The 21551-nt window shown below is 47.5% G+C and overlaps 1 protein-coding gene across 7 annotated transcripts in view; it reads right to left on the minus strand.

Moving 5' to 3' along the window:
• ODR4 (odr-4 GPCR localization factor homolog) overlaps positions 1 to 21551 on the minus strand; it is a 185735-nt gene that overhangs the window by 92428 nt on the left and 71756 nt on the right. For all 7 annotated transcript variants that reach the window (XM_085601665.1, XM_085601668.1, XM_085601669.1 and 4 more), the window contains 2 exons: positions 2635 to 2697; positions 1707 to 1835 (listed from right to left, as the gene is read on the minus strand). In XM_085601665.1, the coding sequence (XP_085457791.1) occupies positions 1707 to 1835; positions 2635 to 2697 (192 nt within the window). The remainder of the gene's footprint in view (positions 1 to 1706; positions 1836 to 2634; positions 2698 to 21551) is intronic.

The raw sequence follows: 21551 nt of genomic DNA on the forward strand, positions 1-21551 counted from the left end.
GGTGATGAAATCTGAAAGGTGAAACATTGTACAATCTGGTATTTTGGTTTATTTCATCTGTTGTCATGGAAACCGACCACTTGTCATTCCAAATTCTGACCTATTTACACTTGTTACATAGCTGGAAATATAATCCTGGATATTTAAGACCCCAATCAAATTATTTTGTCCTCATTCATCTTACTTTTGCAGCTTGCGCATCAGAACAGAATGGAACTTTCAATGCAGATTCTTTGAAACAATTAACAAATTTCCACTCACTTCTCAACTGAAGTAAATGTTATCTTGGGTTTCCTTCATATGAAATATTTCTCCCAAACGAAAATACACAAATTGTGTCTTATGGAGATACCAAGTGCAGGGCATATAACTGGGGAACTGAATCGACCTTCTTATTCTGGACTGAAATGGAGGAATTAATACTTCTAACATTGGAGAAACAATTTAAAGCCATTCACAGATTGTGATTTGGGATTTGATACAATCTTATGAAATGTATGGCCTGCAACATAGTGGCCTAAAAGAAAAGAGTAATCTTCAATAGAAATTAAGAATTAAAAATAAATATAAGAAAAATATTACAAAATTAATTCTTACAACATACTTATTCTTGTATAATATGTAAGGAAAACAACATGTACTACTAACCCTATATGGTTCAAGTATTAAGCAGAATATGCAGATTCCTAAAAATATTATTTTATGAATGTGAATACTATCAAATGTAGGGGGTGCGTTTTTGGTATAAGCATAACTTAGTATAATTGTCTTATGTTGTTTCCTTGTTAGTCTTATGGATAGTGCAGTTATTGCCACATAACTTAAATGCAGATATAAATTATAAACGTTGCTTTGTTATTTTTCTGGCACCTAAAATGAATGGAGGAACATTAAAATTAAATCTAGTAAATCTGCATCCATACACATACTTTGGTGCAAAGCTGTACATTTATGAATTTTGAGAAATCACATACTTTCCCAGTAGTATGCATGCTAAGGCGTGCCAGTGGCAGTTTTCCTGACCAATGGCTGGGAATTTCATGTGACATTTGCTATTTCCCCAGAGTGTAGTTGAACACACCATACAAATCTGTTCTAGTGCAAAGTAGCCACTGCGCAAATGGACATTTTTTTGCCTCCGTGGAGCAAATGTTTTCCTGAGGGAGAAACCAGCACAACACCTTTGCTTACCATTTCCAGTTTGTGAAAGGGTCAGAGAAGGGTGCCAACAAAGCCATGCGTGTTGGGCCTTCACAAACTCTAAAGGCAAAACATGCCTTAATGTGTGTACTCCTCAGCCCTTGGAAAGGGGATTCACTGCTGCATACTTGTACACAGTTGTGGTATATAATTATGCTGTAGTAAAACCTTTTATGTCTCCCAGGTATCCTTTTATGAATGCCTGAGAAGCATAAACAGTGCAATGTTCAGTCATAATCGTAGGCACATGGCAGTAAAAGGCTTTATGAATCGACTCCAATTTCCTTCCTGTGTTTTGTTACTTGTGATGTAATTGTTCTCCAGTATATTTTATACATGCTTTTATATGTATTTTTGTATTTGTATCTAAACAATGTGTGGATGTAGTCTTAATAGCTAAACAAAAAAGAGGAACAGTAGAGAGGTTGACCATTCTAGGATGACAGACTACAAATTATCCACCATAACACTGAGAAACCACAGCAGCAGTTCACAACTTTGGGTACCTGAACTGCGTCCTTCACTTTGGGCTTGTTGCTGTGAATGTAGGCTCTGCATTTCACGGCGCCTTGAAGATGTGTTGAACCTGTGCAGACCTGAACGGTAGCTGTGGATCTGTCACCAGAGCTCTGAGGCTGAGTAGGGACAAAAAATGTAAGGTGACAAAGAATTCTTCGGCGTGGAACAAAATACTAAATTGGTGAAACCTTAAAGGAAATGCAAAGCACAGTTTTAAAGGGATGGCAGATTCCAAGGATTTGGATTGTTTTATTTTCATCAGGAACATTTGGTTTAATCACTAAAATATACTGATGTTCCCAAATCTCCCTAGGTTAATATTATAAGAATAATATTTATAATGCACATATAAAAAGATTTATTAGAATAGAAGCATTGGGCGCATTCTTCACCGTTCTCCTTTTTCCCTCTCTTTCAATATATCTTTATTTCCCCTACCATTATTGTTTCTATCTTAATTACTTTTGGATATATTTAAAAATGCTATTTTCTCTTTTTAAAATATTTTCTCTTTTTCAATGCCATCACATTTAGATTCAATAAATAATAACTAAGCTCTGCTCTTACTTATGGTTTGCTGATATTATAATGTTTCACTTAAGATATATTGAGCTATATGATTGTATTGTTAGCTTTTACAATTCTCAAATAAAACTTGAACACAGTGCTAAAGGACAAAAGAAACAAACCTTTAAATGATGCTGAGAGCACATGACAGGTTTCCTATTCTGTAGTTTTATACTAATAAACATGGGCAATACTGATCCTCTGAGCTGGAATTTCTTTTACTTGTGTATTAAGAGAAAAATGACTCACATGAGTGTTCGCTAAAGCTATCTCAATTCCTGTTAAATTCAGAAGGTCCTTGCAGCATACCAACATAACAAATGTCTGATGTCTCACTTAAGTACTTACAATTGGTGTAAGAACCTGGACCAAGAAGGTGGGTAATTGGAAAGTGCCTCTCGCTGACTTTTTCTGAAAAAAAAAAAAGATTGGAATAGGATGATTTACAGTAAAAACCAATATCCCTTGCAAAATAAACTGTGGAACGCAATGTAGAAAATGAAATGTACATCAAAATGCACAAAAATATATTTACAATAAATAAGGAAAAAGCAATGTGCAGTGAAATGAGTAAAATTAAAATGTGCAATAAAATGTGCAAAATGAAATGTGCGACCAAATCAGAAAAAATTAAATGCACTGCAAAATCTAAAACAAGTGTACTAAATAATTGAATGGAGCTATTAAAATGGAAACCCTCCAAACAAGCCTAGTACAGAATTTAAAGTTTCCCTTCCATTTAAAGCTTATGAAAGATCAATATGTGAAACTGAGCATTTTAAGCTGTCTTTTGCTTTCTCGCCCTAAGTGCGCCAGGTATGACCAGACGTGGGTTCTGGGCTCACTGTGCCACTGGAATCAAGCTATCCTGGCTGAAGAGGGGTGAAACCCCGAAACCGGTCCTAGGATGCTTGTTTCTGGTCCAGGAGGACCTGGCTTGGCAGTTTGGGCTGGACTGTTCTCATGAGGTACAGGGTCAAGACTGATTTGCATATGGCCAGGTCCAAACTGGGGTGGCATGGTGAGCAAAAGAATGATGGATTTAACCCAGATCTCTTGACTGGGGGTGAATGTTTTGATTTGTTCTGCATTCCGTCCATCAATTGTGTGTCTTTTGCTTTCTCGCCCTAAGTGCGCTAGGTATGCCCAGACGTGGGCCCTGGGCTCACTGTGACACTGGAATCAAGCTATCCTGGGTCAAAGGACACCACTGCGTTGCTTCAGAGGGTCAGTCATTTGGAAGCAGAAAATAGACTTATGGCAGAGAAGCTGGACGACCAAGAGGGGCGCTTGCGGCGCAATAACGTCCGAATTACAGGTTTCCCCGAAAGTGAAGGGAGTCCAACCATGGATCTATACATTGAGGATCTCATAAAACACAGACTTCAACCCCGAGGACTTTCGAACTTCTTCTCTGTGGAGAGGGTGCACAGGGTTCCGGGGGGCAGGCCCAAACCCGGGGCTCCCCCTAGACCAGTCGTGGCCGGTATCTTCAATTTCCGGGATAGGGATGCTATACTACAAACGGCAAGGGTGGCTCCACCGTTGCGCATCCAAAACTCAGTGGTGTCCTTCTTCCCGGATTACACAGCGGCAATAACTAAACGTCGCAGGAGCTTTGTTGAGATTAAGAAAGAACTCAGACGTAGGGAACTACCATACTCCATGTTGTTTCCGGCGAAGCTGCGAGTAGTGGTGAATGGCAAAACCTGTTTTTTTGAAAGCCCGGAGAAGGCCCACAACTGGCTCGAGGGATGGCGGCGAGTGGAAGGATCCGGAAGAACGGAGAGACGTCAACAACAGCACAGAGAAGATGATGACTCAGAGATCGCGGACGGGAGCGTGAGGATGACCGTGCGAAACAGACTGCGGTTAAGGACTGAAGTACGGAGATGTTACATACTTGGGACATGCCAAGGTGGAGAGAGGCTCTATGGCTTCGCAATGTATGAGGAGGACAGTGGCTACATGTCCAAGATATGAACAACGTGGTCCTTTCACATGACGGTGGTGGGCACAAGTACCAGAGTAACATAATTGAAGAATGGGCTGTAGCGTGTTCTTGTTGATAACCTGTCTTTGAGGAGGGGATGGACGGCAGCGCTCCACGGACTTCTCCCCCCGGCACGCAAGTACTGTTACTGGGATTAAAGCACTCTGCTAAGTTGGGGTGGCGGATAGTTGGGGATCCGTCTGGCAGGGAAGCAGGGAGGGAGGTGGTAGGGGGGGGGGGTCGTTCTTCATTTTGGGTTTGTTCCGGTTTTTATTATTTTTTGTGGGCTAGCCAAATTGTGGTGAGTATGTGAGAATGGGTATACTGGATGCGGTCTTCCCTAAAATGAATTATTGGTCTGCTGTGTCTCCTACAAGGGAAACCATTAAATAATGTCTGCACTCACGCACGCCCACCTCGAGACTATGATGACCAGGCGTTCATTAACGGAAGCTTGGCTTGGACAGGGGGGGAGGAGAGGGGGTGGATGGGAGAGAGGGAAAAGTTGAGTTGGTATTCTTTGTTCTTGGTTTTGATTTCTATATGGGCAAACATGGCACACTTCCAGTCTATGATTAGAAAAGATTTCTGGATGCACTATGTAAATGATCCTGAGAGAAGACAGATTGTGCGTGATGGACAAGGATGACGCAGACACCCATCGAGTCTAATTCACAATTGCCTCCGGTGTCCCCGATTAACCCACTAACGCTGCATACATGGAATGTACATGGACTGGGGGATAAAATAAAGAGAGGTCTGGTCCTACAGTATCTAAAGAGATGCGTGCCGGCGGTGGCCCTGCTACAGGAAACACACTTAGTGGGTTCGGCCTGTAGGGCTATGGATCGATGGGGGTTCCGTATGGTGGTACACTCCGAGTTCTCCTCTGGTTCAAGGGGTGTAGGTATTTTAGTGCGTAAACAGTTCCCACTAATAGTACAACATACTTATACGGATGACCAGGGTCGATTTGCGGCAATTTCCTGTCAATGGGAAGGGAAACTGTTTAATATCGTGTCAGTATACATCCCCCCGGCCCTTCACTCAATAGCTCTTCCGGCGCTTAGCGCATTTTTATTAGGTCTTCCGGCAGGTATGATATTGATTGGTGGGAACTTTAATGCGGTCATTGATGGGACCAGGGATAGGTATCCTCCTAGGCAGCACACGGCAGGTACTACGCGTATGGGGGGCTTTTTGGATGCCCTCTGGCTTACCGATGTGTGGAGATACAGACATCCAGAAGTGCAGCAATACACGTTTCAGTCGGGGGTACATAATAGTCTTTCCCGCATCGATTATTTTTTTTACAGCCGCAGACCACCTCACGAATGTGGTGGACGTTGAGATCCGCCCTAGGGGTATTTCGTGTCACTCGCCCTTAATGCTAACATACACAAACCATCATAAAGCGCGGAAGAGGGTCTATCCCGTGTATCCAGGGTATTTGCAAATCCCTAAGATTTCAAAAGACATAGTTGCTGCAACACAACATTACTTCCAAGAGAACGCTTCATCAGTCCAGTCCTCAAGTATTCTTTGGGAAGCATATAAAACGGTGATCCGTGGGCAGGCCATTTCCTCTGTAACAGGTCACAAGAGGGTAAAACAAGCTGATCTGGATATCATAGAGTCCGACCTGACTAATGCTACAGATCAGCACGCACAGGATCCATCAGTGGAGACGTCCCGAATCCTGCGTGCTAAGCAATGTGAGTTCAGGGAATATCAGCTGGAGGCAACTAGGGCTCGGCTCCAAGCCACGCGGCATACGATATATGAGATTTGTGATAAGGCTAGTAAACTTTTAGCCTGGCTTGATAAAAAGGAGCGAGCACAAAGAACGATAGCGCAGTTACGGAAACCGAATGGCTCATTGGCGGCTGCACCGGAAGAAATAGTGACTATACGAGTCGCGGACGACAATAGAGACGGTAGAGGCTCAAACGTATATTAGGGATATTAATTTGCCTAAACTATCCTCAGAGGAAGCCGTCACCCTAGAAGCCTACTTAACGGTCGAAGAACTGCAAGTGGCTATCAGCTCCCTACAGTCAGGGAAAGTGGTGGGACCTAATGGTTTACCTATTGAACTGTATAAAAAGACGGCCGCTACGACTGCCCCTTATCTTTTAATTATGTATCTTGAGAGCCTCGAGGCAGGGGAGCTCCCACAAGATCAACGCAGGGCTACCATTGTGACGATCCCAAAACCCGGTAAACCCCTTGAGGAGTGCGCCTCTTACCGTCCGATATCTTTACTTAATGCGGAAGCTAAAATATTAGCCAAACTGTTGACGACGCGGCAGACCCCACATCTCACGACCCTAATTCACCCGAATCAATCTGGGTTTATGCCTAATAGGAGCACGGCTCTCAACCTGCGGCGGCTGCAGGGCGTAATGGCTCGGATGTCCTCTATTCAGGAGCCAGCGGTTATCCATTCCCTTGATGCGCGGATGGCTTTTGACATGGTGGAGTGGCCATATCTTTTTGCAGTCCTTAGACACTTAGGATTTGGCCCGAAATTCTGTGCGTGGATACAACTGCTCTACACTAAACCGTTGGCACATGTAGTGGCGGGGAACGCGCCAGGGGTGTCCACTGTCCCCGTTGCCCTTCGCACTAGTGCTGGAACCACTGGTGGCATGGATCAGGTGGGAGCCACTGATTCGTGGACTCCAATAGACGTCAGACTGGGAAGACCGCATTTCTCTATATGCGGACGATGTGCTGCTGTATCTGACATCCCCTGGCCGCTCCATCTTAGTGCTCTTAAATATTTGTGAGATTTTCGGTCGGTTATCTGGCTACACCATTAATTGGTCCAAGTCGGTTCTGTTTGTACTGCGTGGTCCGATGCCGTCGCTTCCGAGGGATTGCCCGCTGCAGGTCACGGTGGCCACCTTTAAATATCTCGGCATTCATATTACACCCAAACACGATGAATTCATTCATTCGGAGAAATCTTGGGCCCCCCTTGGAGCGGTTTCAGCGTGATGCGTTGGTCTGGCGCGGTCTGCCGTTGTCAATGCTGGGAAAGGCAGCGCTTTTTAAAATGATGGCGCTCCCACGCTTTTTGTATGTCTTGGAAAATACTCCGTTTCCCGTACCACTGAGCTACTTTAAGACAATCGCGTCTGAAGTTTCCGGTATGATTTGGGGGAGCAAGCCAGCGCGCATCAGGCAGGAGAAGTTGGTCAGGAGCTGGTATGACGGTGGTATAGCCCACCCTAATATACAGTTATATTACTGGACGGCCCAGTTTAAGGTAATTAATAGTTGGTTGCACGCTCCTCATACCGACCCAGCGTTTCAGGTGGATAGGCAAGGCTTAGGAGAGGATGGGGTCATGTCAGTGCTGTATAATAGAAATAAATCCAGACTATTGATTGGGCCCACAGCGCACACAGTTCACATATGGCATGAGGCGCATGCCAGGTTGGGATGGAGGGGAGTTATCACACAAATGACACCACTCTGGACCTCTCAGCGGCTTGGGCGCCTAAAGAATAGCAAAGGCTTTGATAAATGGGATGCGATAGGCATATCAACGGTGGGTGATCTCTGGAGGAAGGGTGAGGTAATTCCATTTGAACGCCTGCAGACCCAATACGAACTTGCCACGTCCGAACTTTACACATACACGCAGGTCAAACATGCGCTGCAGGCGGTTCTACCGGCAGGGACCATCTTGGCAGAGGTTATACCTCTGGAGGATAGGTTATTGACTGACTATATGCACAAAAGAGCCACTTCCTTCACCTATCGTAAGTTAGTAAACACGGTGACCCCACATTGGCGCTTAGACAGAAATAGGTTGCAGATTTGGGAGAATTGGATGATGCAGAATGGCAAGAGGCACTGTCGTCTCCTCGGGAAGTCGCAATACCGGCGCGCTTGCGGTTGATACAACTCAAAGTACTTCACCGCACGTACTACACTAGAGTGACCCTCCTCAAAATAGGGATGGCTGTACATCACTTCTGTCTGCGGGACTGTGGGGAGGAGGGTACTTTCTACCATACTGTGCGGGAATGTCCGAAGATCAGGGCGTACTGGGTAAAGATAATGAGGACAGTGTCTCAAACTGTGGAGGAATCGTTGATTCCGGAGCCGAAACGGTGCTTATTAAATATTTGGGAACCAAATGATCTAACCCACCCGACACAGGACTGGGTAACACTAGGAATCATGTTTGCTAAAATAAATATTGCGAGGAGGTGGGGATCAGGTGAATCTCGCACGTTACAGGAATGGTGTAGGGATCTGGATGAAGCTATGGTGGCGGAAAGGGCGGTGTATGTGCATCGGGATGTCCTCAAAAATGGGAAAGAATCTGGGGAAGATTGAATAAATTCAGAGGGTATATATGCGAACCACCAAGACTGGAGGTGACTCAAGTGTCCGATTAGGAGTATGGGGTGGAAAGTGTCGGGGTTGTTGTAGTGTAATGTCGCGGTGGATGCTCCTGAAATCACGTATAACTGTTTCATTGACAATGTTAGAGAAGGATTGATGCAGATGGAGACTAACTGTATGTAGGCCATGTGTTTGTCATGCTTATTGTTTTCAATAAAATAAAAAAATAAAAATAAAGAAAAAAATAGAAATATGTGACATGTTTTTATCTATAATTGAGGAGCAGGTCATCACTGCAGTGTGAAGTTCCAGTTGGGTGTCACACATTGCTAGTCATTGCTGAAGATCACTGTACCGCGAAAAGTCAGGTTAACAGAAGCTTTGCATTGGCAGTCATCACAGGCAGCAGTGTTTTGATGCAAAGTGTCCAAAACTTCAGGATTTCTCCTTTCCTCACAGGGGAGTGCACTAGGATGCCAGTCAAGGGTCCGGGACCGGGGTAGGCACCTCTTGGGGATCAGGGACTCAATTTAGCAGAGGCAGGTCCAGTTGTAGGTCCTAGCAGATCAGGTTACAGCAGGTCTGCTGGCCAACTGCAGGGAGACCTCTGGAGGTTGTTGTGTTCCTGTAGCTCAGAACAGAAGTCAGCTAACTGACCTTTAGATTCACTCAGGTTACCCTATAATGAGAGCAGATCTAGCCTTCCTTCACAGAGAGCAGGGAAGGCTTTAGGTAAAAGGGCAGTCTTCTGGAAAACAAGGCAGGCCTCAAGCAGCAGGGCATTGCTATGTGGAAAAAGGCAGTCCTTCTTTTGTAGTCCGCAGGTCCAGGAGTGGACAGAAGAGATGGTTCAGGAGATCCAATATTTATACCTTGTGCCAGCCTTTGAAGTGGAAGTAACATCCTGGCTACACTCACATCTGGTTCTAGAAAGTTCCTTCCTTCCCCTGCCAAGGCTCCAAGTAGCATAGGGTGACAAAAGACTGGTATCACGTCCCTTTTGCATGTGCAGGAGGGAGGCCTTTGAAATGTAAGTGGGGCAGGGAACAGCTCAGCCCCAGCCATCGTAGCAGTATAGCCCATCCTGCCACCAACCAGTTCCCTCTGTCTCCCTGTCTGGGAGGAATACATAAAGGCCAACTGCCAAGCTTTTCACAGTTGTGACCAGGACGCAGGCCCCAAGCACCAAATGTTCAGGACATAAAATTGTAAACTTTCTAAAAGTGGCATTTTCTGAATTGTGATTTAAAATCTGGCATAACCATTAAATAGGGTTTTAAATTACAATTCATTTGAGTCCAAACTTGGCATTCATATCTGGTCCTAATCAAAAGTTAGCACTTATTAAATGTAATACGGTAAGCCACTGTTATTCAACAGGAGATAGGCCTTGCAGTTGTGAAAAACCAATTTAGAAGTTTTTCACCACAAGGACATGTAAAACTTATAAAACACATATCTTACTTTTTAAAGGCAATGCACCCTGCCCTATGGATTGTTTAGGGCCTACTTTAGGTGTGACATTTGTATTAAAAAGAAACGTTTAGCCCTTGCAAAAGGTTTATTTTGCCAGGTTGAAATGGAAGTTTTAAGACTGCAGTAAAGGCTGCAATGGCAGGCCTGAGACATGTTTTATAGCACTCTTTTAAAAAAATATTCTTTTTATTGAACATTTGTGACAGAACAGCGAGGTAAATATCGAGGCCATATAACATTTACATATGATAGTAGTTCAATAAATAGTAAATGCAGCATTACAAATTGAGCACATTATCCTTACGACCCTAGCTCGAGTCAAGGTAATTTCCCACTCCTGCCCTCCACAGTTCCTCCGCTGGGGAAACACAGAGATCACCTCTCGATACATTCCATTTGGCCCACTTTCGATTCCATTTCTTGGGACAGCCCCTGCATTTAAATACCTCTTTCTCTGCAATCGTTGCACTGTCCAAGTCATTTGCCCACCTCCAATATGTTGGCAAATCTTCAGTTCCCCAAGTCTGAGCAATGTTTCTCTTGACAAGGGTGAATCCCAGTGAGACCCACGTCCGCTCTGTCTGAGTTACGTCAGTTGCCTCTCATATGTTTAGTAGGCAGAGTTGTGGAGAGCTGGTGATGTCCTTCCCACCCACCTCCTTAAGTGTGGAGACAATTCTCTCCCAGTATGGGTGGATGTTTGGACAGTCTCAGTCTGTGAAAGAGTGTGCCTTCCTCTGCGCACCCTCTAAGGCACCCCGGGTCAAGTCTTCGTCCCATTTTAACCAGTGTAGGATTTTTAATTGGATGAGCCGAAGCCGCATTGGAATAGCCACCTCTTTGTGGAAGAAAGTGCCTCCTGCCAATCGTCATCTTCTAAATACCCAATATCTGATTCTCACAGCTGCCGAAGACGTACTCGTGGGTCCGGCTTGTTATTAATTAATTTACGGTAGGTAAGAGAGATTGCTTTACGTGACATGGGCTCCGTTAGGAGTCTATCCTCTAATGGAGCTGCCTTGGGTAGGGCCTCTCTGCTCGTTACAGCGTTAGTTATGGCGTGGCATATTTTCAAATATCGGAACGTCTTCGACTCATTCAATTGATACTCTACGTGTAGGTCGCTAAATGGGACTCTCTTGTTTTGTTTCCAAAGATCACCAGCCGAAGAGATGCCGATCACATCCCATTTGTCGAAGCCCGGGCATTTACTAAACGTGCCGAGTTGCTCAGTCTCCCATAAAGGAGTAGCCAGCGTTATTTTCTTGTGCCACCCCAGTGTTTTTGTGGCTCGGTGCCAGATTGCAACTGTTTGGACCGTGGGACCTGTGAGGCATTGGCGACTGGGGTTAGAGTAAAGTGCCCTTCGATAGCCACCCAGACTCATTAACCATTTGTCTGTTTGATACGCCGGTTCAGACGGCGAGGTGTAGACCCATTGATTAATAACTGCAAGCTGGGAGGTCCAATAATATTGTTTGAGGTCAGGCAATGCGATGCCTCCATCGTACCACCCTCATGTCAGTTTGTGGTTTTTTTCCATCCCACAATAGAATTCTAACTTCTTTCTTTATGCTTGTGAATTATGTGTCTGGGACCTTGTAAGGTGTGTTCTGCAATACATACAAAAATCGAGGTAGTGCCAACATTTTAAACAGCGCTGCCCTGCCCGGAAGGAGCACATCATTATAGAGTCTGGTCAGGGGGGCGTTGAGACTGATGTCATAAAATTGGGAGGGTTGCAGGGTTATATATATACCTAGATATTTAAATCCGTCAGTTGCAACCATGACTGTTATATCTTTGGGCATCCATGGTAAAGGGCCCTGAAGAATATATAGTATGGATTTTGTCCGATTAATAGTATACCCTGAATGTGTGCCAAAAATTGCAAAGTTATGAAGGATACTGTGGATCGAGGTTGAAGGACCCGCAACATATAATAAAACATCGTCGGCATAGATTCTATCTTCGTGATGTTCGGTCCATCTTAGCCCCCTGATCATGGGGTCGCCCCTAACCCAGGTCGCTAATGGTTCCAAAATCAGGGCAAACATAAGAGGCGACAAGGGGCAGCTATGCCTGGTTCCCCCGCTCTAGTAAGAATCGCCGGGAGATATGCAGATTTACGACAGTTTGGGCAGTCGGTTCTGTGTAGAGTAGTTTCACCCACTTTATGAATATGGGGCCGAAACCCATGTGCTCGAGGAGAGCACATAGGTACGGCCATTCGATTGTATCGAATGCCATTTTTGCGTCCAATGACAGCAGGTGGCATCTTCTTGGATAGTGTTAATCGTCCCCATCACCCCATGTAGTCTCCTAAGGTTGAGCGCTGTATTCCGGCCAGGCATGAAGCCCGATTGATTCGGGTGTACAAGCTTAGAGATAATAGGGATTAACTGGTTGGCCAACACCTTGGCGAGGATTTTAACTTTGGCAGTTAACAGTGAGATTGGGCGATAGGAGTCACACTTCGTCGTTGATTTCCTCGGTTTGTGTATAACGACCACCGAGGCCAACATCAAGTCAGTAGACAGGGACTCCTTCTGGTAACTTTCTAGGTACATAGCTAGGAGAGCAGGTGTTATCTTGGAGGTCACAAGTTTGAACAGCTCTATTGGGAGCCCATTGGGTCCCATGGCTTTCCACGATTTCATCCCTCGTATGCCAAGTGACACTTCCTCCTCTGTAGGCTCACACTCCAAGGAGTCACGATCCTCTGGAGTAAGAGTATTGACAGGAATGGTGGCCAGGAGATACCTGGAGTCAGTAAGGGTGGTGGTGGCAGTGGAGGAATATATTGAGGCAAAGTGGGAAGCGAAAGCCTCAGCAATCTGTTGCGGATCGCTCAATAGCTCTCCATTTCCCCCCTCAATGAGGGGCATCCATCTCTGTGCAGCTTCCCGCCTCTCAAGCCAAGCAAGCAATTTCCCCGTTTTGTCACCCATTTCATAGACTTTGTGCAAAGTGGTTTTCTGTTTTGATGTAGTGGCCTCCGATGCGAGCGGACGGTAGTCTTGTTGTTTCATATTGAGAATGTGTATGGCTAGTTCATCATCCGAGTTTGCCACTGTGTCCTCTAGCCCCCGAATCTCATGTTCTAGGGCCTCCAACCGCGCCCTCAGCTCCTTCTTGAGACCTGCCATTAGTGAGAGTGTTTGGCCTTTAATAGCTGCTCCGAAAGTCCCCCATAGGATCTGTGGGGAATCTACTGTGTTAGTGTTTTCAGTGAAGTAGTGGTCCAACCCTTTTAAAATGTCAGTCTTGACGTGTAGAATCTTCAAACACCATGGATTTATCGTCAGGGTAGTGCGTCTATCCGCATGTGGCAGTGTTATCTGGGTGAGGACAGGAAAGTGAGCAGAAATGCCATGTGCCAAGCACCTAGCTCCAGTAAAATTAGATAGATCGCCAACATTTGTGAGCAAATGGTCGATTCTAGACTGGTCAACTTGACCATCCACCGTCAGGTTAAAATCACCTCCCAGCACAAGGATACCCTCGGGGACGTTAAGCAAAAACTTGCCCAGGTCGGCTAATGTAGTTTCTTTAAAAGCAGGTGGGACATAAATCGACAGTGCGTTAAGTGGCCTCCTTACTCATGACCCAGCCACCGCAGCAAATCTCCCCAGGGTGTTGACCCATGTATTATTTATTATGTATGGGCATTGCTTACGAATTAGGATACCAGTCCCTCTCGAACCAGAAGTGAAGCCCGCATGAGCAGCCAGTCTGTATCCCCATCCACAGGACCTCCACCAGCAGCAGATCCTTCTACCTCGCGGTCAAGAAGTGGAACACCCTCCCGACACAGCTGCGACAGACCCAGGACCTGCTGACCTTCAGGAGACTTCTCCAGACCTGGCTGTTCAAGCAGTAGCTGCCCCCTCACCCCTGCTCAGCGCCTTGAGACCTTCACGGGTGATTAGTGCACTCTATAAATACGTCATGGATTGATTGATTGATCGATTGATCTATCTAAAGCCTTACATTTGCTGCCTATCAGATGTGTCTCTTGCAGTAGGACAATATCGGGGGCCTGTCGCTTGAGTATTGGAGCACAACGCTTCTTTTTAATTTGTCCCCCAACCCGTTGACATTCCAAGTGATGACTCGGAGCGTTCTATTCATGTTATGGTCAGACATAGTTAGTTCGGGTAATGTGGCTCGCCTCTCGCTCCGGCCGTGTGTGCAAATGCCAACCGTTGGTACGAAACTGATGGAAGCTTCGATCGCCTTTGCGTCAATGACGTCACATCCTTCACTGCTATCACAAGAAAACAACTACAATGACTAACAGAACAAATCCCCCCCAAAAATGTCCCATCCCCTCCCCCTCCCTGCATTGCGGGCTTTGAACCTCCCGCCACCCCAAACATGCAGAGTGCCTATCGCCCACCCTTGGAATATTAGGGAACGTGATCTAACCTCACTCTTTAGATCTCTCATTATTAAGACTGAATGCAACATCATATTAGTTAAAACAAGTAAATATATGTACTCCATATCAGGCTGCAATTATATCTTAGAGGTGTCCAGCAATTGCGCCAAGCAAAGACAGAGTCAGGGTATGGTGCAGATCAACACCAGGCTAAACTGTATGCAAGGCACAGGCAGTTGGCATACGACACAGCTGGCCACGCCAATATCACGTACTGTTCAATCCGTCTGGTTTGACTCCGACAAGCCTCGCGCAGTAGTGGTTTCCGTCGGGGATCTCACATGGCGGCCTATCTGGTCTTTGTTTCCACTGCCACAGTTCTCTTTGCGGTTTTGCTTTTCGACAGTGCGCCATCCATTGAGCCAGTCCCGGGCGTCCTCCGGACTAGTGAAAAACCATGTCTTTCATTCAGATTCGACACGTAGCTTTGCTGGAAACAACATGGCGTACTTAATTTCCTGATCACGCAAGGCATGTTTCACTTCCAGGAAGCTGTGGTGCTGCCTTTGCACTTTCAGGGTAAAGTCTGGAAAAAAAAATATTTTGCTGTTGCCGAGGCTAATCGGGGGGGCCATTCGCGCTGTGTGGAGTATTATATCCCTGTCCTGAAAATTAAACACTCTTGCGAGGATAGGTCGGGGAGGCGCGCCGGGTTTTGATCTTCCACCCGATACTCTATGTGCCCTCTCGATTGAAAAATAGTTAGACAGGACAATGGGTTGGAGATGTTGCGTCACCAATGACTCCACACCGATCCACTGCCTGCCCCTCCACCTGTTCCGGCACCCCCAGTATGCGGATGTTATTGCGCCGTATCCTACCTTCATAGTCGCGCGTTGGTGTTCCATTATGTCTCGGCCAGTTTGAAGATCTGCGACTTGGCTTTTGAGGAGGGTGGTGTCCATTGTTAAGGCTTGGTTTTGGATTCTACCTCTTTAATGCGATAATTCATGTTCCGCATGTTGGCTCTGATCAGTGAGACCTCTGATGCTACGGTATCGATCCGGTTTTCTAGGGATGTGCACAAGGTCATTATGGACACCAAAATGTCCTGTAGCGTGGGATCCTGCTGGTCCCTTGTTGATTTTGCGGTTGCCTGTGCGTCGTCTTGGCCCTTCTGCCAGGCATATTTATCCAATTTTGCTTGTATCATGTTGCGGCCGCCACGCCCGCTTGCCATTTTCTATGCGGCGAGTGCTGTGATGCCGTAAGTGGAATTCAGGCCGTGCTGGCTACTAACCGTTGCCTGCTCGAGGGCCGAGGCCCTGTCTAGATTCACCAGCTAGGCCTCTCTGGAAAGGCGGCCCAGATTGTCTTGTCCGGAGTCTTGGGGGGGGGAGGCAGTTGGTTGTGTGCTGCACGATAGTTGCCCCCCACTACTGTGTTCGCCCACCGGTCGTTACCGGAGGTGTACTCGTAGTCCCAACGCACCTTAGTAGCTGCTAGAGTCCCGGGCGCCACCCACGGGAGTCAGAGTGTGGTTTAAATGGCGGCCACCCAGATCAGAGACTGGAAGTCCACAGGGCGTGGTGGTTTCTTGGTGGTCTCGAGAGCCAGCCCTCAGGAAGGCAGGCAATTGTGTGTTTTTTGAGTTGCTGTCCCACCCCGCAGTGGAAGTTGCCTTCTCCTTACTTTAATCGCGGTCCCTTGTCTGCCAGTCCTGTGCGCCACCCGCGGGAGTCAAGGGATCATTCTTATGGCGGCCACCAGCCGCACGGATCGGAGGTGGGGAGCCAGCAGGGCACAATGCTTTCCCGGTGACTGCAGGGGCCGGCACGCCGGGAAGCAGGTAGTACAGTGCTTCCGGACTCCACTATCACCACCACGATAAAAGTAGCATTACTGTGACCGCGATTGTGGTTTCCACAGTAGTAATCAGCCGGGCCTGACCGTGACGCACTCCACGCCTCGCCGTTTTGGATCAGGCGTGGGCTCCGCTTACAGACATTCAATCCCTGCGACGCCCAATGGACTGAACTCCGGAGTTGTTGGGGACTGTGTGTCCACTGTTACCATGATTTATTCTCGGGGCATGATGTTTTTTGACCGATTTTCAGGAGTGGTGCACCGGAGCAGAGTGAATGCGCGGCCATTTCCTTTGGTAGTTGGCCATGCCCCCCATTTTATAGCACTCTTAAGTGGGTGGCACAATGAGTGCTGCAGGCCAACTCGTACATTTAGTTTACAGGCCCTGGGCACATGTAGTACCATTTTCTAGAGTCTTACAAGTAAATTACATAGGTCAATTGGATGTAAGGCATCCATGTTTCAAGGAGAGAGGACAAGCTCTTTAGCTCTTGTTAGAAGTGAAAAAGTGCACTGAACCCTAAAGCCAACAAAAACAAGTAAAAAAAAAACAGGAGGGGTAAAGGCAAAATGTTTGGGAGAAGACCACACCAAGAATGACAGGTCTAACAGCTGCCATGAGGCTTGCGGCCTGGAGCAGCCTGTAAAACATCCTATATTGTTGGTGGAATTGTCTCACTGAGGAGGCTGGGTCCTTAGAGAAAACAGTAGCTCAGCTGTTTTGGAAGCATTCCAGGGTGGAGTCAGCCTTCTCTCAGAGTAGCTATTTGCCATTGAAATTTGCCAACATGTTCCCAAGAAGTCAGTGGTATGTATCCAAGTTTGTCGGTACACCATGGTGGCCATGCCCGTGGACTGAGCCACAGTGTCCGGAGAATCCAGGCTGTGCTGCTGGATCTGTTTGCAGGCATCCGTACAGTCATTGGACAATCTTGATATGTTTTTGGAGGCCGAATGACTATAAATTGTGCCACCTACCACAGGGCATTTACTGGAGACATGTGGCATTCGCAGTATAAAGAACAAGGCTGACAGGGGCAAAGACTTAACCACCTATAGGAGGGGTCTTCGGAATGGTGGTTGGGTTCAGTTTTGAGTAAGAAACTTGGACCACTAAACATTCCAGGGAAGTGTGCAGTGACAGATATGTGGGGTAAACTGGGCAGGACATTGTTGGCTGATTGTGGCCTGCTGGTCCAGAAAGGGTTAATTCCACACAGCCAGAACACTTTCCAGAAGATCCTCACTCAATGGGAGCAAGGGCCCCGAAGCTGTAGAAGATAACTGCAAGATATCTGTCAAAATGTTAGATTTAGCTTCAGGCAGGGAGCAGACTATCCCTGAAGCTTATGCTGCTTTTTGCACCACTACTGAGAATGAAGAGGGCCAAGGGGGCAAGTGAGGACCCATTCTAGTGAAGTATCCAGGTCACTCACATTTTGCAAATCAAGAAGGGAAGAGGTTATTAGCCTCAGAATCATCATCATTTGTTTGGCATGTAGCATTCCATACTTTGTGCAGATGTACTATTTCCATTTGTAAACCAGGGATATGCACTTGCACGCCTACTGATTTAGAAATAGAAGTGTAGTTTGTAAAGGGGCCTACATACTAGTAGATAGTGTCACAATTTGTCTATTTTCAAGGGATCACAAAACAATTTGTGTAACGCATATAAATTAGAGGTTGCAATTAGCAACCCAATCCCCTTGCAGGGGTGAAGGCCTGCAAGTGACAACAAACCTCCATCCCTTTAGGCCTCCAACATGATTCCCAAATTGGAAGCTGTCCCCTAAGGAGAACTTCGCCTCTGCGCAACAGCCTCCGATTTGCATATTAGTTATCACCCCAACTGGAGGATCAGAAACTGATCAATAGGTTGCTGTCTGAACTGAGCTCATGAACCACTGAGCCTTCCCTTTCCAAATCACAAGTAGGAGGTAGTTCCTTTTTCATGCCACCCTCCTTCTGGTTTAGATAGTGTCACAGAAGCACTTGTATGAATCACAAAGACTCTTCAACTTCTAAATGGGCTTTTGTGCACTGTAAAAAGCCATTCTGTGGGTGCAAACCATGTATTTTTGCGAACTGTAGGTTTTACAACTTCAAAATGGCTTTACACATCTGGGTCCGAGTTCTTGTACGATATTAGTTAATGTTGTCACCAAACTGGGATCATCACAGAAGTTAAATAGAGGGTATATGTTTTTCTTTTATGACAGCTGAACGGTTAATCATTTTGAAAAAGTTCGGCTTTTACACTTAATTTTGAAGATTATTTATTTGACATGCTTCTTCTGTATCCGTTTCCCAGTCTGGTGCTGCATTATGTCGATATGAGTGGTTGTGTACTGTATAGCATGCAATGATATTTTGTTATGAAGAACATAGAAATTGTAAGCTTGGGCGCGCATGGAGTGAGACGTGTCCCATTGAGTCTCCGCTCCGTCGCCTCCTGTAATCGCCTTTTTTCCAGGTCACCGGAAGCCTGGCATATGTGGGGGACTTCTTGGCGACGCCTTGTGCAGCAGGGGCCGCTCTGAGGCTCCATCTAGACCGAGCTTTTGGCCGGGAACGGCCCGACACACCTCCTGCCGCCATTTTGAGCGCCGGCCGCTGCTGCGCCTGGTGGCCTTGTCTATTGGTGGGGAGTGACGCTGGTGTCATCGGAGAGATCCTGGACACCCCAGCCTACGCTGATCTGCTTGGGGCCCGGGTTGCTGCTGGAGCCTCCTCAAGTCTCCGGCGCTTGCAGAGACGGACGGTGGTCCCCCTGTTGCCCGGGACGCCTGGCTGTGTGAGCGAACGACTCCCCCCCGAGTCCTGAGGGTGAATCGGACCACGACTGACTGCTCCGGCAGTGGAGATACCAGGACGGAGGGAACATCTGCACGCAGGCGGCCGGTTCGATTGAGCTTCACCTGGCTATTCGACGCCGGGCCCGCCATCTTGTTTCCTTCAGCGGCCTACGACTTCCCCGCCCCTGCTCCACCACTCCTAACATCCCGTGAGACTCTCGCTTCAGGACGAGATCCAGGTGGGCGCACACGCTGCGGGAGCCCATCCGTCATCGCCTGGCCCAACCCTCCTAGTTTCTGGGCCCCATGCTCTTGCAGTTTTGGCTTTTGAGGGCCCTGGGGGTCTTCCGGACACTGTGAGAGACTGCTCTGCTCACTGCTTGCGAGGCGCTTGAGAGAGATCCAGAGACTTTCTTTGCCCCTTCAACTTGTGTGCCCCCCCCTCCTGGCCTACTTGGATAGCCCGTTGGTCAAGGACCCCGCTGATACTACGGGGCTGTGGTGACAGCCTGTGAGGGACCCTTGCTTGTTGGGGAGTGTGTTGGCTCTCCACTGTCACTGATAGGACACTCCTCTCCCACCCGAAGGGGTGCGACTGCCTGTGACCCCCCTGCTGTTGATGACCCCACGCACTCGGAAGCTTTTGGTTCCTGTCCCCGTCCTGTGTGTTGCAGGGCGTGCCACCTTCGCGCTGAGTGGCCCTTCGCTCCACTGCTATCTTGCTACCACCCCTCCCAGGTCCTGCCACTGGCTGGAGTACTCTGGTTCTTCCTACGATGGGTCCTTGACGTTCCTGGTCTTCACAGGCATGCCTCCCAAGCATAGAGGTGCTAAAGAGGCCAACTCTGCAGCTTCCCGCGAGAATCCAGTGACCTCCCTATGGTCCAAAACGCCCTTGCATACACAGGAGGACCCTACCGCTTCTTTGGCGCCCTCTGGGTCATCCGCCTCTGGGGTGCCAATCACCCAGGCCTACATGTCATCCTTCCTGCAGGAAATCAAGAACAAAATTGGGTCCCTTTGGCAGGACTTTAAGGCCGGCCTGCAGGATATCCGCAGGGAGGTTACTGAGATAGGCAACAGGGTTGATGGTCTAAAACAGACAATGGACGCCAGGATGGAGGATATTGATGGCCTCTGGAAGAAGGTAACCGAACTGGAAGACCAAAATATCACCCTACAATTGAAGCAGGAGGATCTGGAAAACCGCAGTAGGCGGAACAACTTTCGCATCCGAGGTGTCCCATTGGGAACGGAAGGGAAAGACATCTTGTCGTACACAGCGGACCTTTTACATGCCATTCGCGAGGGTGAGGGCACCTCACCGACCATGCTTGATCGAGCGTATCGTGTGCCTGGCACCCGCAACCACCCTAACTTTGTCCCGGACATCATCACGAGAGTCCACTTCTTTGTGAGCAAAGAAGGCATCCTTCGAAAGGTGCAGGGAGTTCAAGTGGTCTCCTACAATGGGCTCTCCATACAAATCTTTCAAGACCTTGCACCTTCTACGCTTCGCCGGAGGAAGGACTTCAAGCCTGTGACGGATAAATTGTGGGACCTTGAGATTAAATATCAATGGGGCCATCCCTTTGCTTTGATGTTCACCTGGGAGTGGAGACGACGAGTTGACCGGTCCCTACAGAAGGCACAGCGTCTCCTCTACCTCCCTGTAGACTCTGACAATGATGACCTCCCATCCTCTCGCACACGCCCTACGGGCCCACTCAGACCAGAATGGTCCACTATCCTCCCTCCTCGTTTCATCTCGAAGGAACCTGAATCGTCACAAGCCAAGCAGGATGCCATCAACCACGTTCGCTCCTTGAGTGCCTCCCAGTCTCTAACTAGTCGCCCTCTGTACTATGATGTGCCTGGCTGTGTTACTACCTCAGGCCTAGTCCTGTTGGGCCTCATGGCCCGGGCCTGGTGGCTGGAACAATCTGTGCTTTTTTCATTGCTACAGAGGAATGCTGACGGCGGAGACTCTCCACCTCCTGTGTGTCTGCCGCCCCCCCCCTCTCCAGAGTCCTATAGGAGAGTGATCTCTCCGAAATGGTCCGCCTTTGGGTGCCTAGGCTGTTCCGAATAGACTCTACATTGACTTGGCCCAGTTGGTCTGTTTTTTCTTTCTTCTTTCTCTTTCTTCTTTCTTCTCCCTACCGTTTCCCCTTCTACAGGTTCTTTTCGGATGCACCTTTGACAGAGGCTGGGTTGTGGTGTTACTCTTGGAATGTATGGAGGAGATGTTGGCAACTGTGTGGGGTCGGCTGGCCCTTTGCTCCTGTTCTTTATCCACTCTCTTTGCCACTGTTCTTGACAACATGTTTTTCTCCCTCCCCTGTGCGATCCTGGGGGGCTGCTTGTTTCCCGGTCTTGGGGT

This window comes from Triturus cristatus, chromosome 4_2 (assembly GCF_964204655.1).
Source record: "Triturus cristatus chromosome 4_2, aTriCri1.1, whole genome shotgun sequence".
In the NCBI taxonomy this organism is placed as follows: domain Eukaryota; kingdom Metazoa; phylum Chordata; class Amphibia; order Caudata; family Salamandridae; genus Triturus; species Triturus cristatus.